The sequence below is a fragment of the Mizuhopecten yessoensis genome, unplaced genomic scaffold (genome assembly GCF_002113885.1).
Source record: "Mizuhopecten yessoensis strain PY_sf001 unplaced genomic scaffold, ASM211388v2 scaffold11077, whole genome shotgun sequence".
In the NCBI taxonomy this organism is placed as follows: Eukaryota; Metazoa; Mollusca; class Bivalvia; order Pectinida; family Pectinidae; genus Mizuhopecten; species Mizuhopecten yessoensis.
This window is the reverse complement of record NW_018408868.1, coordinates 9,997-29,498: the sequence shown is the minus strand read 5'-3', so window position 1 is coordinate 29,498 and position 19,502 is coordinate 9,997. Positions and strand designations below refer to the sequence as shown.

The 19,502-nt window shown below is 39.5% G+C and overlaps 2 protein-coding genes across 5 annotated transcripts in view; one reads left to right on the top strand and one right to left on the bottom strand.

Moving 5' to 3' along the window:
* The window catches only part of LOC110465435 (fibrinogen-like protein 1), a 33,494-nt gene extending 27,985 nt beyond the window's left edge, over positions 1-5,509 (top strand). For all 3 annotated transcript variants that reach the window (XM_021521237.1, XM_021521236.1, XM_021521238.1), the window contains exons 4-5: positions 35-172; positions 3,408-5,509. In XM_021521237.1, the coding sequence (XP_021376912.1) occupies positions 35-172; positions 3,408-3,847 (578 nt within the window). In that variant the 3' untranslated portion in view covers positions 3,848-5,509. The remainder of the gene's footprint in view (positions 1-34; positions 173-3,407) is intronic.
* Positions 329-18,525, bottom strand: LOC110465437. 2 transcript variants are annotated; one of them, XM_021521240.1, is made up of 3 exons: positions 18,473-18,525; positions 1,764-2,479; positions 329-1,341 (listed from the first exon to the last, which is right to left on the bottom strand). In XM_021521240.1, exons 2-3 carry the CDS (start codon positions 2,428-2,430, stop codon positions 1,256-1,258), a joined length of 753 nt encoding a protein of 250 aa, XP_021376915.1. In that variant the 5' UTR covers positions 2,431-2,479; positions 18,473-18,525; the 3' UTR covers positions 329-1,255. The 2 variants fall into 2 exon arrangements, with proteins under 2 accessions (XP_021376915.1, XP_021376914.1); XM_021521239.1 differs by lacking the exon at positions 18,473-18,525 and adding an exon at positions 16,082-16,201.
* Positions 18,526-19,502: the final 977 nt, after the last annotated feature.

Below are 19,502 nucleotides of genomic sequence, written 5' to 3'. Positions count from 1 at the left end.
CACCTTTGACCTTTCCGATGCTCTATTCGTACAGGCTGGACAGTGATACAGCGCCGACTGGACGGGGCAGTGGATTTCTACCGGAATTGGACGGAGTACAAAAACGGTTTCGGGAGCTTATCTGGCGAGTTCTGGATAGGGAATGACAATATTCATCGTCTGAGCAGCCAAGGTACGTAGTCAGAAAAATGGCCGAAATAAAACATATATGGGCAGATAGACAAATATGTGAACCAATGTCATCACGAGATCCAACCCAACAAAACCTCTTGAGTCTCGATAGCGCTACATATAGGTAAAAAAGGCACATACAGACAACACATCTGCCTTCTATTTTAATGCTTTATTGCAATACATTACATAAATAATAAAGTTCGTGATTGGAAATACATGGTTATTTCCAAGGATAGCTGTGTTAATAGTTGTGATGAGTGACGCCTCACTGACACAAAATGTCACTGAAAGAGCTTACCAGACATAAAATCTAGTAGCATTGGTAGCTCCAGTTTGTTTATCCATGTTTTTTGCTTATTGAACTACACAACATGCGTTGTTTTTTTTTGAAAATAGCAACAATAAAACAGTTACTGTAACAAAATAGTAAGCTACACATAAAACATGGCCGACTTCCGGTACAGCGCGTAGTGATACAGAACTAAAATAGTACCGGTATCTAGCGTATTTAGATAACGAACCATTACCAGCGTGTCTGAACAACACTTCCCGTGTAGATTCATACGCCGTTCGTGTCGGAATCTGGGGAAACATAGGTGTACACTTCAAATAGGAGATAAATTTAAACAACGTTAATTTAACTACTTTGTACGTGATCAAGTCTGGCTCAACTATATCGCCAGCCCTTACAGCTAAATCAGTATCCCAACATTTAAAACGATTGTATCTAGACTCCACGTACATACACATAACATGTTGCATAATTCAAAAGCAAAATCTATTTATCTATAATTCTGGAAGTGATAACAAAGAACCATAATTTATTTTGGGGTACACAGCCACTTTAAATAGATATGTATCTATAAGGCTTGTTTGTGATATAACTGTATCTGTGTAACAATTGGCAAGATGAACACATTCTCTATACAGTCACTACTTATAAATAGTTATCTACACAAATTCTTTTTGTTCACATTCTTAAAGCATTAAAGAACTTAATGGTTTTTAATACTTTTCATATTATCCGACTTGCAAATTACTGTGATCTAATGTGAGATTTATCTCCCCTTTGGTTGTGGTTTTATCGATAGGTGTTATCGTGTTCTCGTGTAGCTTGTATGTCCCTTTTACCATACTTCACGTTAAAGTTGTATACCCGACCGTCTTCTGAAATGGAATAAAAAAATATATAAAAAAACGAATTACGATCATTTTAAACATCTGCATACGTGTTTGCTTATAATAAAACGTGAAATAAATGGTCTTCACATATGTTGCGAAAACATATTGCCTATTTTTAAATTATCGTAAAGATTTTTTCAACACTAATGCCAATGGGAAGCTTGACCTATGGTAAAGATGTACCTTCCACTTGGATACATCAAAACCCCGGAGTATCAACTGAGATTAATAATCTGCAAATTGAAAATTCATAAAGAAATGTAGGAAGTGGGTTGAACAAATACGTATTATGCCTGTAATAATTAATATTGTGTGTACCGTTAGGAAACAGTCAGAACAGTTTAAAACAACACCACAAATGTCACTTTAAAATAAAATACTATGATACTTATATTTTTATAACTTACTCTGATCCATATAATGTCCTTGGAAGTGACGAGGTTTATCTTGTATTCCCCCGCCTCGTTCTCTTTTGTCTATAAAAGGAGTAGAAGGTTCCGCTTGCTGGATATTCGACTTCCGGTTTGCCACATGCGTCTGTCTCTTTGCTGAAAATCCGGTAAGAGATGGCGCCGATCCAAATTGGCGAAAATCTGTTCCTTGGATTGGTCTATATTTGCCCTGTGGAATATTTTCCGCCGGCACGGGGGCACTGTACGGGGCCCGTGCTGGGGCCGGAGAGTGCGTGGCAAAAGGAGGGGCAGTGCGCGTGACATTGTTCTGCCACTCGTCATCGTCCTCCCCTATCACACTTAGTCCCGACTCCTGATCAAAGTCACGGCGCGCCCTCTGACGGCCGTTGCCACTACTGGCCGACCAGGGGTAGGTAAATACATATTGTTGTGCGGGCTGGATGTGTCTGTGTTCCACGTGTGGGCAATTTATATGATCATATAACATAGAGGGAATGGTCTTCTGACTGGTGCGCGGGAAACATCGGCAAATGTCGGGGTCAATGTCATCGTCGTACACACTGTTTCCGTCCGCATCAAGTTTTAGGACATTGAGCTCCACCCGATTTTGGTGTGTATCCCGGAAGGAGTAGGGGGCGCCTCGGTAGCGGCTGGTGTACATGGCGCTGTTTAGAATATAGGTCTTACAGCACCTGTTTTACGTCACATGCCTGCAATCAACAAAACATTAGATAAATTAACTAAACTAAACTATCGACATTTTCTTACAAAATTTATATGTTTTTAAATATATAGGGCTGGATACATTCAAACAAGTAGCCTTTTTGTAGCCAACACAACAGAATTACAAAGAATAGTATATCCTACCCGTCAATAGTGTACCATTAGCCTCCTCATGTGACTGGGCACGGAATGGTGACGCACGGCCGCCGTCCTTTATATGCTATAAAATCGGGCTCTCTATCTACGAATTCTGTTCAACAATATTGCACGAACAGAAGATAAACATTTAATTGATAACGTCTGTCTACTTTTTACACAGGTATGCGTACCTCAGTGTTGAAGAGGTCACGTAATTTACTACTGAACAAACTAACACTTAGATTTTTATTATACAATTTTATTTTCGCTGGTATAATGGTGTATTTGTGTTTAATGTTTGTCTCTCAGCTGTGATTAATGAGGGCGTTGAAGTCAGTAAACACGATTCTGTGTGTCGAGGTGTAGCCCTGACACTGTTGACTCGGCCGATACTTGTTACGAAAGTTTAGATTTAAATCAATATAAAATATTAACGATACACGTTGGTTTAAACGTTGATAAAGATACATACTTGAGTAAATGTATTTTGTTGAGTGAGATTGATAAATTACACGTAACGGAAATTGTCCTAGAGACTGCTCTAATATCCACATAGAGGGACAGCCATATCAATGCCTGCTATAATTAATTACACACATTTGGGAGCCTGAAGTTGGTTCCAGACCCTAGTTCCGTTTAACATAATGGGAACTGGTATCTAGACCCTAGTTACGTTTATCATAAACGGAACTAGGAACTAGGAACCAACTTCAGGCTCCCCTCACATTTTAGTGAGTTTTTTTAAACGAACTGTAAAATTATTTCTTTTCGTTACAGGTAAATTTAAACTTCGAGTGGAGATGGAACAGTGGAACGGAAGTAAGTACCACGCCATTTACGACTTTTTCCGTATTGAAGACGAAACAAATGACTACAGGCTTCACGTGAATGGTTACCATGGAACCGCCGGTGACTCGATGACGTCAACTCGAGAGAACCACGATGGCGTTCGGTTTAGTACCTACGATACGGACAATGATCGCCGCCCGTTTGACAACTGTGCAATGCATTACCGTGGAGGCTGGTGGTATAACGATTGTTTCGACTCAAACCTCAATGGACGCTATTATCAGAAAGGATTTCACAACAATTTCTTCAGACAAAATGGCATACATTGGAACAGCCTACACAAATATTCCTCACTCAAGAACGCGCAGATGATGGTCATGCCAGCGTCAGACTTTACTGCACACAACAAGGTATCGCCAAGAGCATGAGTTCTGTGACGTCATCTTTTCTATGCTAATCGCGTCACCTAGTCATTAGCAATGCAATAGTGTACACGTGTGTACATCTGATGTGCAGATGACGAGAACATTGCAACGGACTCGTTTAACAAAGATATTGTATAAAACAGGTTGTGAGAAGGAGACTGTTGTTCTGAATCTGCTCACGTACACTAAAATATCTGGATTATATACTGAGGATGCCCAAACTCACAAGACAAGAAACCATAGAATACTCATACATGTGTCAGTTTGGGCGATATGTGATACTCGGAAGAGAAAGTCTAGCTTCCTGTTATTCATGTGTGTCTTACTTGGATATACATACTTCCTGTTTGCTTAACTGCTTATACTGACTTCCTGTTTTGAGCGGACTATTCGACGTCTGGGAAGGACCAAGTTTGTGATTTCCGGTCACAATCGGATTTGATTAATTACAATTTCTTCCATAACCTAACGTTATTAATGTCGTCCATTTGTGGAATAAAATATCTACAAGGTGCTAACTACATACCAATGGACGCTGTGCCCGTGGTGTATTACTACGCAAACCTAAGTACTCACTTTATGTTTCCGCGCCAGTGTCGTAAAATTTGAGTAACATGGTGCTGTACTGTATAAAAGCTCATTTTCATGCAGATGTGTTTGTTGATGGTTCTGACCGGAGTCACAGTGACCTATTTTAGACGTTTGATATAAAACACGTGACAGCAATATTGAAATCACAACAATATGATATCTACATGTGATTACATTGCCCTATTTAAAACTTTGGCCATTGGCGTGCTGATGGGGACTGGACAGTCACATGATGTGACCGTTACATAATTAAACCCAAGTGGAAAATTTAAGAGTTATATATATGGAACCACACTATAAGAAATGAAATGGCAAATTATGTTATCATGTTGTAGAATGTTATTGTAGTTCTACTTAACTTATTAACGGACTATCGCGACATAGACGTTTGGTATACTGACGAAGTGTCAGGTGTCAATTCATACCGTATTTATGTCCGATTGTCTACACACTGTCTCTTCTTTTTACCCATTCATTGTATATTTTGAACATTAAATGTAAATACGTGACAAAGTGTTAAGAGAATGATACAAGAAGCCGTTATATACCCTGCACTATGGAGTAGCCGTGTGTATATACTTAAGGGGGATGTATATATTTATTGTCACGTGCACACGCGACCTTATGTTAACAATGACGTTCGACTTTTGGATATTATTTATTATTGATGATATAGTTGTATAATGTGATGTCATATGTTGATGTTATTCAACAAAACTATGATATTTTCCTTGTCTTATTCGGTATTGTCGATTTTTCTTACTTTTTTAAAATATTTTAAAATTGTATTTTATTTAACACAAAACACCAACTTGTGGACCACATGATTTTATTATCTCTGTAGATTGTACCACGTAAATATCGCCAATCAGCTAATAAAGTGATCAATTCTCATAACTTTATTCCAATCTTAACTTTATTCCAATTTAGTTCAATTTATTCTATAAATACACTTAATATGTGAATCTTCATTTCCAATATTGTACAAGTTTTAATCAGCGTTCGCTAAAGTACAACAGTTTGGTATAAAGTGATGTGCGCTGTTCATTTCCCAAGGTCACCTGTCCTTGCCAATAAGTAACCAAAGACGCCACTCCAGATCTCCTTGTTACCGTAAGTACAGGACGTTAGAGCACTTGTTTAATTGTATGTCAGTCACATGACCTACTCTGATCCCTCTTACATATAAAAATAATACAGTAAGTGAAGCGATTAATATCTCTATGAACTTTTGTCGGCGGTGCGGATTTCTTCTGAATCTTTTTCGCTTTTTTTTTAAGTCGAACGATCCGTTCCCGGCCTATTTAGAGGGATGTACTATCTTAAGTATAAAACGATAATTAGACTAAAGATGAGTGACTATTGTCACCCGTACAAAGGTTTATATAGGCCAGTCTACAAAAACGTGTATATAATTTCACTGGTCTATTGTGCCCACTCTCCGATAAAGGTGATCCTATATCAATGTATAAGATCTTAACTAACCAAAGGGAGACAGTGTTCTTGTTTGTGTATAGAGTATATAATGTATACGTGTAACATACAGCCAGTTTCTCGTTCTGTTTTTGCATTTCCATTCATATTTTCGTGTAATATCATCGTTAATTTATTTCCAGACATTTGTTGATCACGGATCATGTTCATCACCTTAGTATAACCCTGTGCACCTGAAAGCATGGCATTTATTGGAAAGCAATAACAATGGGGTCGAAATTCGTTAATCCAGATGTGCCCTTCACCCGAAAATCTCTAAAACGATCAACTAGAACTGTGTTCTGCTATACAGTACTTTTTTAAATATTAAACATTGTAAAAGTACTTTATCAAAATAATTCCACTGACTCCTTGACATCTTTCATCCGGGTATTTCGAATTCAGACAAAACCTCCGGAATAACGATCCTCTTTTGTAATTCAAAAAGCAAATGTTTGTCTGCAGAACACACGTTCGGAATATTGAAATTATACTATACCAGCTCTGGGTGAAGTTATTTTGGCGCGATATTAACAGAGCGTAACAGGGACAAAGATGACGGAAAGACAGGGTGTGTATTTGTCTAGTGCTGGGAAATCTGACACAAATACAACAAAACAACTTGTGTTTAAGATAGTTGAAACATGAATAAAAATTAAAATGTACTATACAATGATGTATGTGTTATATGTATATGATGTCATGACGTAATGACCCTGTCTTATCCTGTACTTATCATGTGCATTCCCGTTTTTGCTATGAACTTAGACATCTTTCTTGATCTACATTCTGTACTTAGACAAGGAACAGTTCACACTAGAAATTGTTCTGGAAAAAATAAACCACCTCACAATACGATCATGTCATTAATTTTGGCAGACGTGTAAAATGGTAGCACGGTTTGTGCGACAATTGCATTATAGTTTATGGTATCACATGATCAATAAAACGCAATAAAACTCAAAACACTACATGTACCAGTTTATTCTTGAATATTGAAATCACGTCCATCTGTCCCTCTATCTATGTAAGTTCAAAGGAATATTGAAATAATTAAAATAAATTATAATTATAGTCACCATCAGTTACCTATAGGGTAGGATACTTACAAACCACGGAGGAAACAGATTGCAAATGTGAATAAAGATAAATTGCTTTAGAACACATCTTTTATAGGATTGGAGAAAAAAATACTCTTCACGATGAAGGTATGCCAGAAACTCGAGACCCTTAGGCTGAGGTTCCTTAGTGTCTAACCCGCGGTTTTGAGATGATCGAGAGGTTGGACCGGTGTGGCGGTGTGGTTGGGGTGCTATCCGAATCGAGATTGTCAGCACCGATTCATAGTTAAACATCAAGATGGCAGCGCCCAGTTGACACATTTTGGGAAGAATGTAGACCAAGAAATGTCACGTTAACATCTTCGAAAACAATATCATAATGTTGCAGTTTTGTATGAATCCTGAACTTTTGTAACAGAAAAGTAGGACGTCAGGATTGGTGTCGTGAACAGCAGTTCCATTATAGTTTAAGGGCCTTTCGTCGACAGGATTCCTGATATACATTTCATATGTTTTATTACAAGTTCCAACTTTTTCCTGGCTAAGCTGTTGTTCCATAGCAACAGACAAATCAGAGGTCTTTATGGAGACACAACTCATGCTGTTTTGTCATAACACCAGACGTTCCAGAGGGCATGGAGATATCACCAGGTCATAAATACAGACTAACCTAAGGGACCAAGGGAGACAACACCCGGTTACATTATCATAAACCGAAATACGGACTTACCGGAAGGGTCTAGGAAATCACCGCCCGGTAACATGAACACCTGGTCTCAGAACAAACCTACCAGAGGGGCCAAGGAAGACATAACCCGGTCACATTATTATAACAACAGACTAACCAGAGGGGCCAAGGGAGACATAATCCGGTCCCACTATTATAACAACAGGCCGAGGGAGACATCACCCGACCACACTATTATAACTACAGACTAATCGGAAGGGCCAAGGGAGACATAACCCGGTCCCACTATTATAACAACAGACTAACCAGAGGGGTCGAGGGTGACATAACCCGGTCACATTATTATAACTACAGACTAATCGGAGGGGCCCAGGGAGACATCTTCCCAACACATCATAATAACAACAGACTAACCAGTGGGGCCCAGGGAGACATCACCCCGTCACATCATAACAACAACAGACAAACCAGTTGGGCCGAGGGAGACATCATCCGATCACACTATTATAACAACAGACTATTCAGAGGGGCCGTGGGTGACATCATCCGGTCACATTATTATAACAACAGACTACTCAGAGGGGCCGAGGGTGACATCACCCGGTCACATCATAATAACAGCAGACTAACCAGAGGGGCCGAGGGAGACATCACCCGGTCACATTATAATAACAGCAGACTAACCAGAGGGGCCAAGGGAGACTTCACCCCGTCACACAATTATAAAAACAGACTAATCAGAGGGGCCAAGGGAGACATAACCCGGTCACATTATTATAACAACAGACTTACCAGAGGGGTCGAGGATGACATCACCCGGTCACATTATTATAACAGACTAACCAGAAAGGTCGAATGTGACATCACCCGGTCACACTATTATAACAACCGACTAACCAGAGGGGTCGAGGGAGACATAACCCGGTCCCACTATTATAACAACCGACTAACCAGAGGGGTCGAGGGTGACATCACCCGGTCACACTATTATAACAACCGACTAACCAGAGGGGCCGAGGATGACATCACCCGGTCACATTATTATAACAACCGACTAACCAGAGGGGCCGAGGGAGACATCACCCGGTCACATTATTATAACAACCGACTAACCAGAGGGGTCGAGGGAGACATCGCCCGGTCACATTATTATAACAACCGACTAACCAGAAAGGTCGAGGGAGACATCACCCGGTCACATTATTATAACAACCGACTAACCAGAGGGGTCGAGGGAGACATCACCCGGTCACATTATTATAACAACCGACTAACCAGAAGGGTCGAGGGAGACATCACCCGGTCACATTATTATAACAATCGACTAACCAGAGGGGCCAAGGGAGACATCACCCCGCACATTATTATAACAACAAACTAACCAGAGGGGCCGAGTGAGGCATCACCCGGTCACACTATTATAACATCATATTAAGTAGAAGGGCCGACAGATACACAATCAGAAAGAAAAAGAATATCAGAGAGAAGCGAAAATATTATGTCATGGTTTGGCACAAAAATCAATAAACTTTCCCTCTGAACTGAAACCTTTTAAGTCTGGACAACACTATAGTGAACTATTTTTAATCCGGACTTTCTTTAAAGAAACCCCTTTATAGTCAAAACTACCGAGTTGCAAATATCTTTATTCAATAAACAATACAGTTAAAACCTGTTGAGTCTTGATTACAGAACAGGGATTACAACATTCCTGTGTCCTTTTATAATTTCCAAAACATGAGGGTCGATGTTTTGTATTGACGGTGTCTTGCAACTAAAACTACCATGGAGTCGATTTATCTCCCACACTATCCTATGCTTATACTGGCCTTGAGATGTCTGGTCATATTGGTCTAAGGGCAGGAAACTTTGAATTCGGATAATGATAACCGGATGTTGTTTTGTGATTAAGTAGGAGAAAATAAAAATGGACGGGTTACAAAATGTCATTTTGTTGGTCTAAGGGCAGGTTACTCTGAATCCGGATAATGATAACCGGATATTGTTTTGTGATTAAGTAAGAGAAAATAAAAATGGACGGTTTACCAAATGTCATTTTGATAGTTTTCCCTAACCAAGAGAGTATCTGACAAACTTTTCGAATTCTCCCATTAAGTGATTTAACTTAAAAATAAATAAAAAAAAATTAATAACACAACAGCATGCGTGTGAGCAATGTACTCGCCAGGGACAGGTTCAGTAATACATGTATTAAAATACACGATCCTGATAGTGTAATGGTGGAATTCTTGTTATATCCCCGATATCACATTATGTCAAAATTATGAATGTGTCGCTGCTGCTGTGCGTGTTATTGTCAATAATGGATGAGACGTTATGTACTCTCGGTGATCTACCCCTCTAATGTCTACACAACAAAGCACCACTTTACCTAATAGTCCCTGTGTTACGCAGTCTGTCGTGCAATGTACTTTATACCAGTTGAAAACTTGATAATTGCGCGAAATGGGTAATATTTTACCTAATTCACAAAACAGACATTTCCCCTGATAATACTTACCCTACTCATTACTTCGCTGGCAGACTATGGTACCCCTAGGACCATTTTGGCAGAGATGGAGAGAGAGGCGGAAGAGGAATGTGTTTGTGGAAATTCACAATAATGTTATCCTGATGTCGAGGTCAGTCATACGTAAAGTGTCTAATTCATCACTATTATACAACCGTCTACGGCGGCTCTCGTTTGTTACCGTCAAAACAGGTGACATCGAATAACAAACTGATTACACGTACGTCCCGGGATGATAGATCATCATTTAATGTTCTGGCACGCGATGCTGATGGTGCTGGAAACGACATCAGTACTTTTGGATGACCCTTCCTATACTAAAGGCGCCCTCTACGTCCAGAGGGTGGAGAAAACTGCGTCACGATATAAACTTGCTTTACCATTTGTTAAGAAGTGTCCCCTACATCCGGATAGTGGAGAATACTGTGGCATGATACTTCATTTGTTAAGAAGCGCCCCCTACATCCGGATTGTGGAGAATACTGTGGCATGATACTTCATTTGTTAAGAAGCGTCCCCTACATCCGGATTGTGGAGAATACTGTGGCATGATACTTCATTTGTTAAGAAGCGTCCCCTACATCCGGATAGTGGAGAATACTGTGGCATGATACTTCATTTGTTAAGAAGCGTCCCCTACATCCGGATTGTGGAGAATACTGTGGCATGATACTTCATTTGTTAAGAAGCGTCCCCTACATCCGGATAGTGGAGAATACCGCGTCACGACATTTGCGCTGCCCTTTGTCGAAAGACGCCCTATACATATCCAGATGTGGAGAATATTACGTCATGATACTTCATTTGTTAAGAAGCGCCCCCTACATCCGGATTGTGCAGAATACCGACGCTTACGATATAAACGATATTACGATATATTAAAATACCGTATAACGCCGCCGATAGTACTTCCTGTACTATCATCTTTTTTAAATATCTTTACCGATTTGAATCAGGTTTAAGCATACACGTATATATTTATTCAAACAAATAGCAGCAAAAAAGATGAGGCGCAAGGTATTTCAGCTAATTATCAAAAATAATAGGCCAACTTAATAATTGTTTCACATCAAAAATGCAAGCTATCTAATAACGACACAAGAAAAAGTATATGGCATGGAAACAACTTATTTATCAAACAACATCCTAGTTTTTATAAGGATATTTTTCACATTTCCAAGCTGTCTTTGTCATTCTATTCCTACTGTTAGGCGCTCGCTTCACCAACCGGAAATGTTCAAAACAACAGAGGAAAAACAACCAATAACTAATTGCTGTATGGCATGTTTTACTGCAGGAGTCAAACAAGCATTGCTTCTTTTTTTTCTGCCGAGAAATTAATCATTACCAAAAGCAATGCATACATATTATGTTCATTTGACTTAAAAACCGAACAAGTACGTTTCATTTATTTTTGGGGACATAACTTTCATTGTATTTTTTGTTTGTTTTTTTTTGTTTGTGTTTTACGTCCTTTTAACATGTATAATCATTTAAGGACGTGCCGGGTTTTGGTGATGGAGGAAAGCAGTTCCCGGAGAAAAACCAGCGACCTATGGCCAGTACCTTGCGACTGCTTCACGTAGGTTTCGTACCCGTGACCCAGTGTTGGAGGGCAAGTGGTAGCATAATGTCAGACGCCTTAACTTTCATTGTAAACGTTATTCGTTATATTTCATATGTTGAAATATGATATTTATGCATACATGTATGTAAATACATACGTCACTAATTGTTACGATACTATAACATGCTCAACACATACCACAAAAATGGGTTCCCTGTCCGAACACTTAATAGTACAAGTAGGCCATATTGTATCGTATTCAGCAGACACTATAATTAGCTGATGAAGTTATCGCACTTTCAAATCTCCCTTAAAGTTTCAGTGTATATCTGCTACAGGAAAGAAAGAACTCAAGTAACTCTCTTAGCACGAGGTCAAAGGTCAGGTGATTGACACGATAAGACATCGTGACCCTGTATGACCTTTGTACCCTATGTCTAGCCATTCATTCTAGTGACAGGACATGATGTTCCAGTTTATTACCGTTAATAGCGTCCGAGACCGTATCTAGCCCAATTGTGTTGAATTAAGACAAGAAATCAAAAACCCGCTGTTTGAGGCTAAATTCTAACCCAATGACCTCTAGTGTGAGTTCAAATCCTGACTCAATAACCTTTAGGTCGAGGTCAAATACTGACCTCGATACACCGAAATATACTATTTTGGGTGAGTTCGATTGGGGAATCTAATAAATGATCTTTCGCAACTATAGTACACTTAGTGAGCTTATTTTATCAATGATGGATCCAAGCTGTCGTGTCTTGATAACTATTTATATAAAGTAGGTGTTTAGGGATATATATGGGTTCCCGCTAAGAGTATACGTCAATTACTCGGAACCTGTACTTTCCTTTTTTTGATATGATACGATAACGCTCGCTGAAATTAATATCCAGACATATATCTAAAGCAACATGAATAGGTTTGAAATGTTCTGGGTGTTAAAAAGATGAAGTCGAAACTTAGGGATGCTTGCATTTCTATTAGTTTGCCTGTCAATTAGACAAAAGTATTTCTATCAATTGTTTAAGCAATCAAGTGATGACAAACACTTGTCATATCATCCCATATGTTGACAGGTCGACTCGTCATACTATATGTTGACACGTCTACATTTCATACTATGTGCTGACAGGTCTACTCGTCATACCATGTGTTGACACGTCGACCCGTCATATCATCTACATCCGTAGTCATGTCGACCGTCATTACACATACTGTGTTGACATATCAGTTTGCAATATCACCTTCTTTGTTGACACGTTTATACTGTGCTGACACGTCGACTCGTTATATCACCTACTGTGTTGACACGTCGACTCGTTATATCCCCTACTGTGTTGACACGTCGACTCGTTATATCACCCACTGTGTTGACACGTCGAATCGTCATATCACCTACATCCGTAGTCATGTCGACCCGTCATTACACATACTGTGTTGACATATCAGTTTGGAATATCACCTTCTTTGTTGACACGTTTATACTGTGCTGACACGTCGACTCGTTATATCACCTACTGTGTTGAAACGTCGACTCGTTATATCCCCTACTGTGTTGACACGTCGACTCGTTATATCACCTACAGTGTTGACACGTCGACTCGTCATATCACCTACTGTGTTGACACGTCGACTCTTCATCACCTACAGTGTTGACACGTCGATTCGTTATATCACATACAGTGTTGACACGTCGACTCGTTATATCACCTACAGTGTTGACACGTCGGCTCGTCATATCCCCTACTGTGTTGACACGTCGACTCTTCATCACCTCCAGTGTTGACACGTCGATTCGTTATATCACATACAGTGTTGACACGTCGACTCGTTATATTACCTACTGTGTTGACACGCCGACTCTTCATCACCTACAGTGTTGACACGTCAACTCGTTATATTACCTACAGTGTTGACACGTCGATTCGTTATATCACCTACAGTGTTGACACGTCGACTCATCATATCACCTACTGTGTTGACACGTCGACTTTTCATCACCTACAGTGTTGACACGTCGATTCGTTATATTACCTACTGTGTTGACACGTCGATTCGTTATATTATCACAGTGTTGACACGTCGATTCGTTATATTACCTACTGTGTTGACACGTCGACTCGTTATATCACCTACTGTGTTGACACGTCGACTCTTCATCACCTACAGTGTGGACACGTCGACTCTTCATCACCTACAGTGTTGACACGTCGACTCGTTATATTACCTACAGTGTTGACACGTCGCTGTTGTTTGTACTCCGTTGGTAGTGACAATCGATTCGTTATATAACCTACTGTGTTGACACGTCGACTCGTCATATCACCTACTGTGTTGACACTTCGACTGGTTATATTACCGTCAGCATTGACACGTTGACACTTCATAATACCTAGAGCGTTGACACGTCGACACGTCACCAACTGCGTTGACACGCCGCTCGTCGTATCAAAATAAGTGTTAGCACGTCTACTCCGCAGACAATTCCGCATGAATGTAATATCGATACTGTCTTGGCTCGATTGTTGAGCAAACTGAACAGATTTCTTGTCGACATTGTACGGCCTTGAAGGTTGGCATGTTTCCACTAATTACAAAGCTGTTAAAATCCATCAAAAACACACAGACAGGCTTTTCACATCGTCGTTGTTCTCAAACGGAATAGGATTTTACGTAACTCGGTAAATGATGCCAATCTTTAGCAAATTAAAAAGTTTAAAAATATATATTAACGATTGTCATTTACTCCAAACGTGCAATTTGTTTATAAAATAAAAATACTGAAAGGAAAACACTATGATGTATCACATGGTGATGGCAAACATCCAAAGCAGAACAAATTAAGAGAGGTTAGCTGCTAGTTCTATCAGTTAACTTTTAGCTGTCGATGTTAAAAAAAAAACTATCGCGCGAACAATAATGTGAAACTGGTGGACTGGTAGAAAGCTGCTGCTGCTGCTGATGATAGTGAGGCAATATAGATGACGCTACAACTCTGAAATAATGTCTGAGGCCGACAATGATGTATCGTACACAGACAGTTCTAACACGTCGCCTAACTTGTCTGGGACACATTAAGGTAATAACCCCTCCTGTCCGCTCGCGCCGCTTCACGCGCTGACACGTCATATTTCTACAGTAGTGTAATGACGGCTTACTTAGCACAGCGCCGCCAAGCGATGACAAGACGAGTAATTGTCCCTACCGTTGTTATTACACACCAGGAGACGCTAAGTGTTTACAATAGTTGCCCCGCTCATCCGTTATGTGATGGTTATGTCGGAAACGTTTTATAACACAGAGTTAAGGATTTTTAAAATCAATTTTCGATGATTTATGTATTTTAACACATGTTTATCGATCTTACACCACTGTATAATGCTTTCGGCGTACAGATGTACATCACAATGTAACATCCCAGCAGACAGAAATTCAATGTGTGAAACGTTTGTGGAGTTTTATGTTGCTTTATCATCGGCGATGTGAAACAGCATGCGACATTCTTTTCCCTATCTCATAAGCTTAATTCATATACATGTTGGACAAATCTTAAACTATAAAAGAAAAAAATCATGTAAGAATAGAGGCCTCCATATACGGCGGGGCGGGGTGGGGCGGGGCGGGGCGATATCACGTCGTGACCACACACATACAGGGTTTTATCTATATACCATCGTCCGGACAATTGAGCTGACAATATAGACATTATACCGTACGTGTTCGGACTAACGACATGACACTGCAATGTGTCCGGAATACAAGGCGACACTGTATTGTGTTTAAAATTGCATAAACATAATAACAAAGCTTAATATTATCATAAAAATGTATATGGAACAGAACCCTGCCCTACATGTATCCAGATAAACCGTTATGTCCGATAGATTTTGGTGTTATTACAAATGTACGACCACTCTCATTCCATGGAGTTCAGAAATAGGGTCCTCATTTAACCTGTGCGTAAGGGCTGAACAGGACTCACGATACTGTTAAACAGCACATGTGTCTACGACGACCAGCGAGAAAAACATAGATCTTATGTGTATGTGTATGCGGGTGCATTTACAATATTACAGGTGACAAGAAACAAAATAGAGATTAACGCGCGTTATTCATTTTGTCTGCAGTCCTGTTCCGTGTTAGAGGACCATACCACGAAATTGAATGATGTTGAATGCTTACAACTAAACATGGCTGAATATGTTTGACTTGAACACATACTCAAAGTAAACCTACATTTTAACTCTACATAAACAATTCCAAAAACTTGAGTTTTTATCACTAAGTATACTGTTCTATACCTATAATTTGCGTAAATACTTACATGTCAAATGAGGTCCCGGTCAGACAGTATTCCTTTACATGTTTAACTTTTTAATAATCCCTCAATATGCTTCAACCACGTTTAAAATCCGTATGATTCCTACGCCAATATTTTCTTGAGTGATTTATACATTAAGAATTCTGATGTATATACATATACCTTTCTATTGGGATAGCGAAGGTTTCCGCCTCAGACTTTACACAAAGGTAACCAGCGAATATGGGGAATAAACGGTGAATGCATTATGACACTTTTGAAATTCCTGTGAATAACTTTCTATAACGTTCTTTGTCAGCTTTTGAATGCCTATAGACCTTACACTGGTGAAATGAGTATTTAATAGTTTGGTCACGGCGATCAGTAGGTTGGATAATGTACGAACCTGCACACGTATACGGGGGCATTTAATTTGGCGCCAGATCAGAGTATAGAATACGGGTACAAAGGTATGTGTGAATAAACGGCATATTAGATATAATTAATATCACAGCGGTGTAGTATAATATACCGCGCTTCATCAAAAGTCCAGTATCACTTACATAGTTAATGGATTTTTTTTTATAGAAGTATGTTTACTGTCTAACTAAGTTGTCAAAACGGGGGAGAGGGTGTCAAGTCATCTTGTTAGGGGGCGAGAGAGGGGAAACGGGGGTGATATTGTCGTAGTCCGTCTGTATTTGATGTTTATACACACTAACAGCTATATAGTGCTCAAACCCTGTTGTTTGTACTCCGCTTATAGTCACAACGCCCGGTTGTTTGTACTCCGCTCATAGTGACAAAGCCCTGTTGTTTGTATTCTGCTTATAGTGACAAAGCCCTGTTGTTTGTACTCCGCTTAAAGCGACAAAGCCCTGTTGTTTGTACTCCGCTTATAGTGACAAAGCCTTGTTGTTTGTACTCCGCTTATAGTGACAAAGCCCTGTTGTTTGTACTCCGTTGATAGTGACAAAGTCCTGTTGTTTGTACTCCGCTTATAGTGACAACGCCCGGTTGTTTGTACTCCGCTCATAGTGACAAAGCCCTGTTGTTTGTATTCTGCTTATAGTGACAAAGCCCTGTTGTTTGTACTCCGCTTATAGCGACAAAGCCCTGTTGTTTGTACTCCGTTGGTAGTGACAAAGTCCTGTTGTTTGTACTCCGCTTATAGTGACAACGCCCGGTTGTTTGTACTCAGCTCATAGTGACAAAGCCCTGTTGTTTGTATTCTGCTTATAGTGACAAAGCCCTGTTGTTTGTTCTCCGCTTATAGTGACAAAGCCGTGTTTTTTTTGTACTCCGCTTATAGTGACAAAGCCCTGTTGTTTGTACTCCGCTTCTGGTGACAAAGCCCTGTTGTTTGTACTCCGCTTATAGCGACAAAGCCCTGTTGTTTGTACTCCGCTTATAGTGACAAAGCCGTGTTTTTTTTGTACTCCGCTTATAGTGACAAAGCCCTGTTGTTTGTACTCCGTTGATAGTGACAAAGCCCTGGTGTTTGTACTCCGCTTAGAGTGACAAAGCCTTGTTGTTTGTACTCCGCTGCTTGTGACAAAGCCCTGTTGTTTGGACTCCGCTTATAGCGACAAAGCCCTGTTGTTTGTCCTCCGCTTATAGTGTCAAAGCCCTGTTTTTTGTTCTCCGCTTATAGTGACATAGCTCTGTTTTTTGTACTCCGCTTAAAGTGACAAAGCCCTGTTTTTGTACTCCGCTTAAAGTGACAAAGCCCTGTTTTTGTACTCCGCTTATAGTGACAAAGCCCTGTTGTTTGTACTCCGCTTATAGTGACAAATCCCTGTTGATTGTACTCCGCTTATAGTGACAAAGCCCGGTTGTTTGTACTCAGCTTGTAGTGACAAAGCCCGATTGTTTGTACTCAGCTTATAGTGACAAAGCCCTGTTGTTTGTACTCCGCTTATAGTGAAAAAGCCCTGTTGTTTGTACTCCGCTTATAGTGACAAAGCCCGGTTGTTTGTACTCAGCTTATAGTGACAAAGCCCGGTTGTTTGTACTCAGCTTGTAGTGACAAAGCCCTGTTGTTTGTACTCAGCTTATAGTGACAATGCCCTGTTGTTTGTACTCCGCTTATAGTGACAAAGCCCTGTTGTTTGTACTCCGCTTATAGTGACAAAGCCCGGTTGTTTGTACTCAGCTTATAGTGACAAAGCCCGTTTGTTTGTACTCAGCTTGTAGTGACAAAGCCCGGTTGTTTGAACTCAGCTTATAGTGACAAACCCCGGTTGTTTGTACACAAAAGTCATGATAAAGTCAAACCCTGTTGCTTTTACACTCTAGACAACCGTATGTCCATGTTGTGTATATTTATGTTTAGACATATTTACTAACAATCATTTGTGCCTCATTGAATACAAACGTTCAGGAAAGATGTATGAATCTACTACCAGTACTTACATTATAATACGTCTTGTTAGTGTCACTGGTCTGGCATACTACCAAGCTGAAAGTCTGTTTGATATAAAAGTCCTCTTCTCTCACTTGTCACATTAACTTTAAAAAATGCTATAGAAAAAGAGTAAACAGGACATGTTTGTATTTAATATTGACTTGGAGATTAGTGTAAAGTTTACCTTACTTTAGTATATGTATGATGTGAGGCAGCGATCTATGTCGACATCAATATGTTGTGAGGCAATATTAAACATGTTTACAAAAATTCCCGAGGTTTCCGGGTCCTTTGACAGACATTTTAAATTGAACTGTCGAAATTAAAGTTGGTGAAATTAAACACTCTATCATTTTATTTATTTATTTTACAAATGTTATAACGTCTTCTCCCTTTAAAATGACATATATTACACATACAATAACGACATCTAAATATTTAAAGTAAAAAACGGTTTGTTATGAAGTTACCGGTAAATAAAGGTGCCGGAGTGACCGGTCGTTTAACTTATAAGTAATGACCCAGAACTAATTACAGGGGTTCAAAGGTCGTAAAGCTGTTTCTAAGTGAAGATGATATCAATGTACTTTATGAGCTGTAACCAGTATTTTTATATCACATCTATCCTCGTTTAATCTGGTAAACAACACCACACACGAAATAAACTGTAGTCTGCCGTATGTTACCAGGTTCAGTTCACTGTAGCTTTAAGACACTATCAAATACGAATTAATATCTGTATGGCTTTTCGAAGAAAACGAGTGGTATTAATTTGGGTGTGACCGTCTGTCACATTTTAATTGTTGTTCAATAACTTCCCTACAATTGTTAATTTTCAATATAATTCGATATGCAAATGTATACTGGCAAGTCTTAGGCAAGTGTGATCGATCGTCATTGCTATGCATGCTTATAAATAGGAGGCTATTCAATTTTGATTTATTTATAATTTTCCATGCAATAAATGTCTTATAAATGTTTCAAATTCAACCAAATTCGACACTTACATTCATAATGGTGTGTCTCGGGATAAGTTAG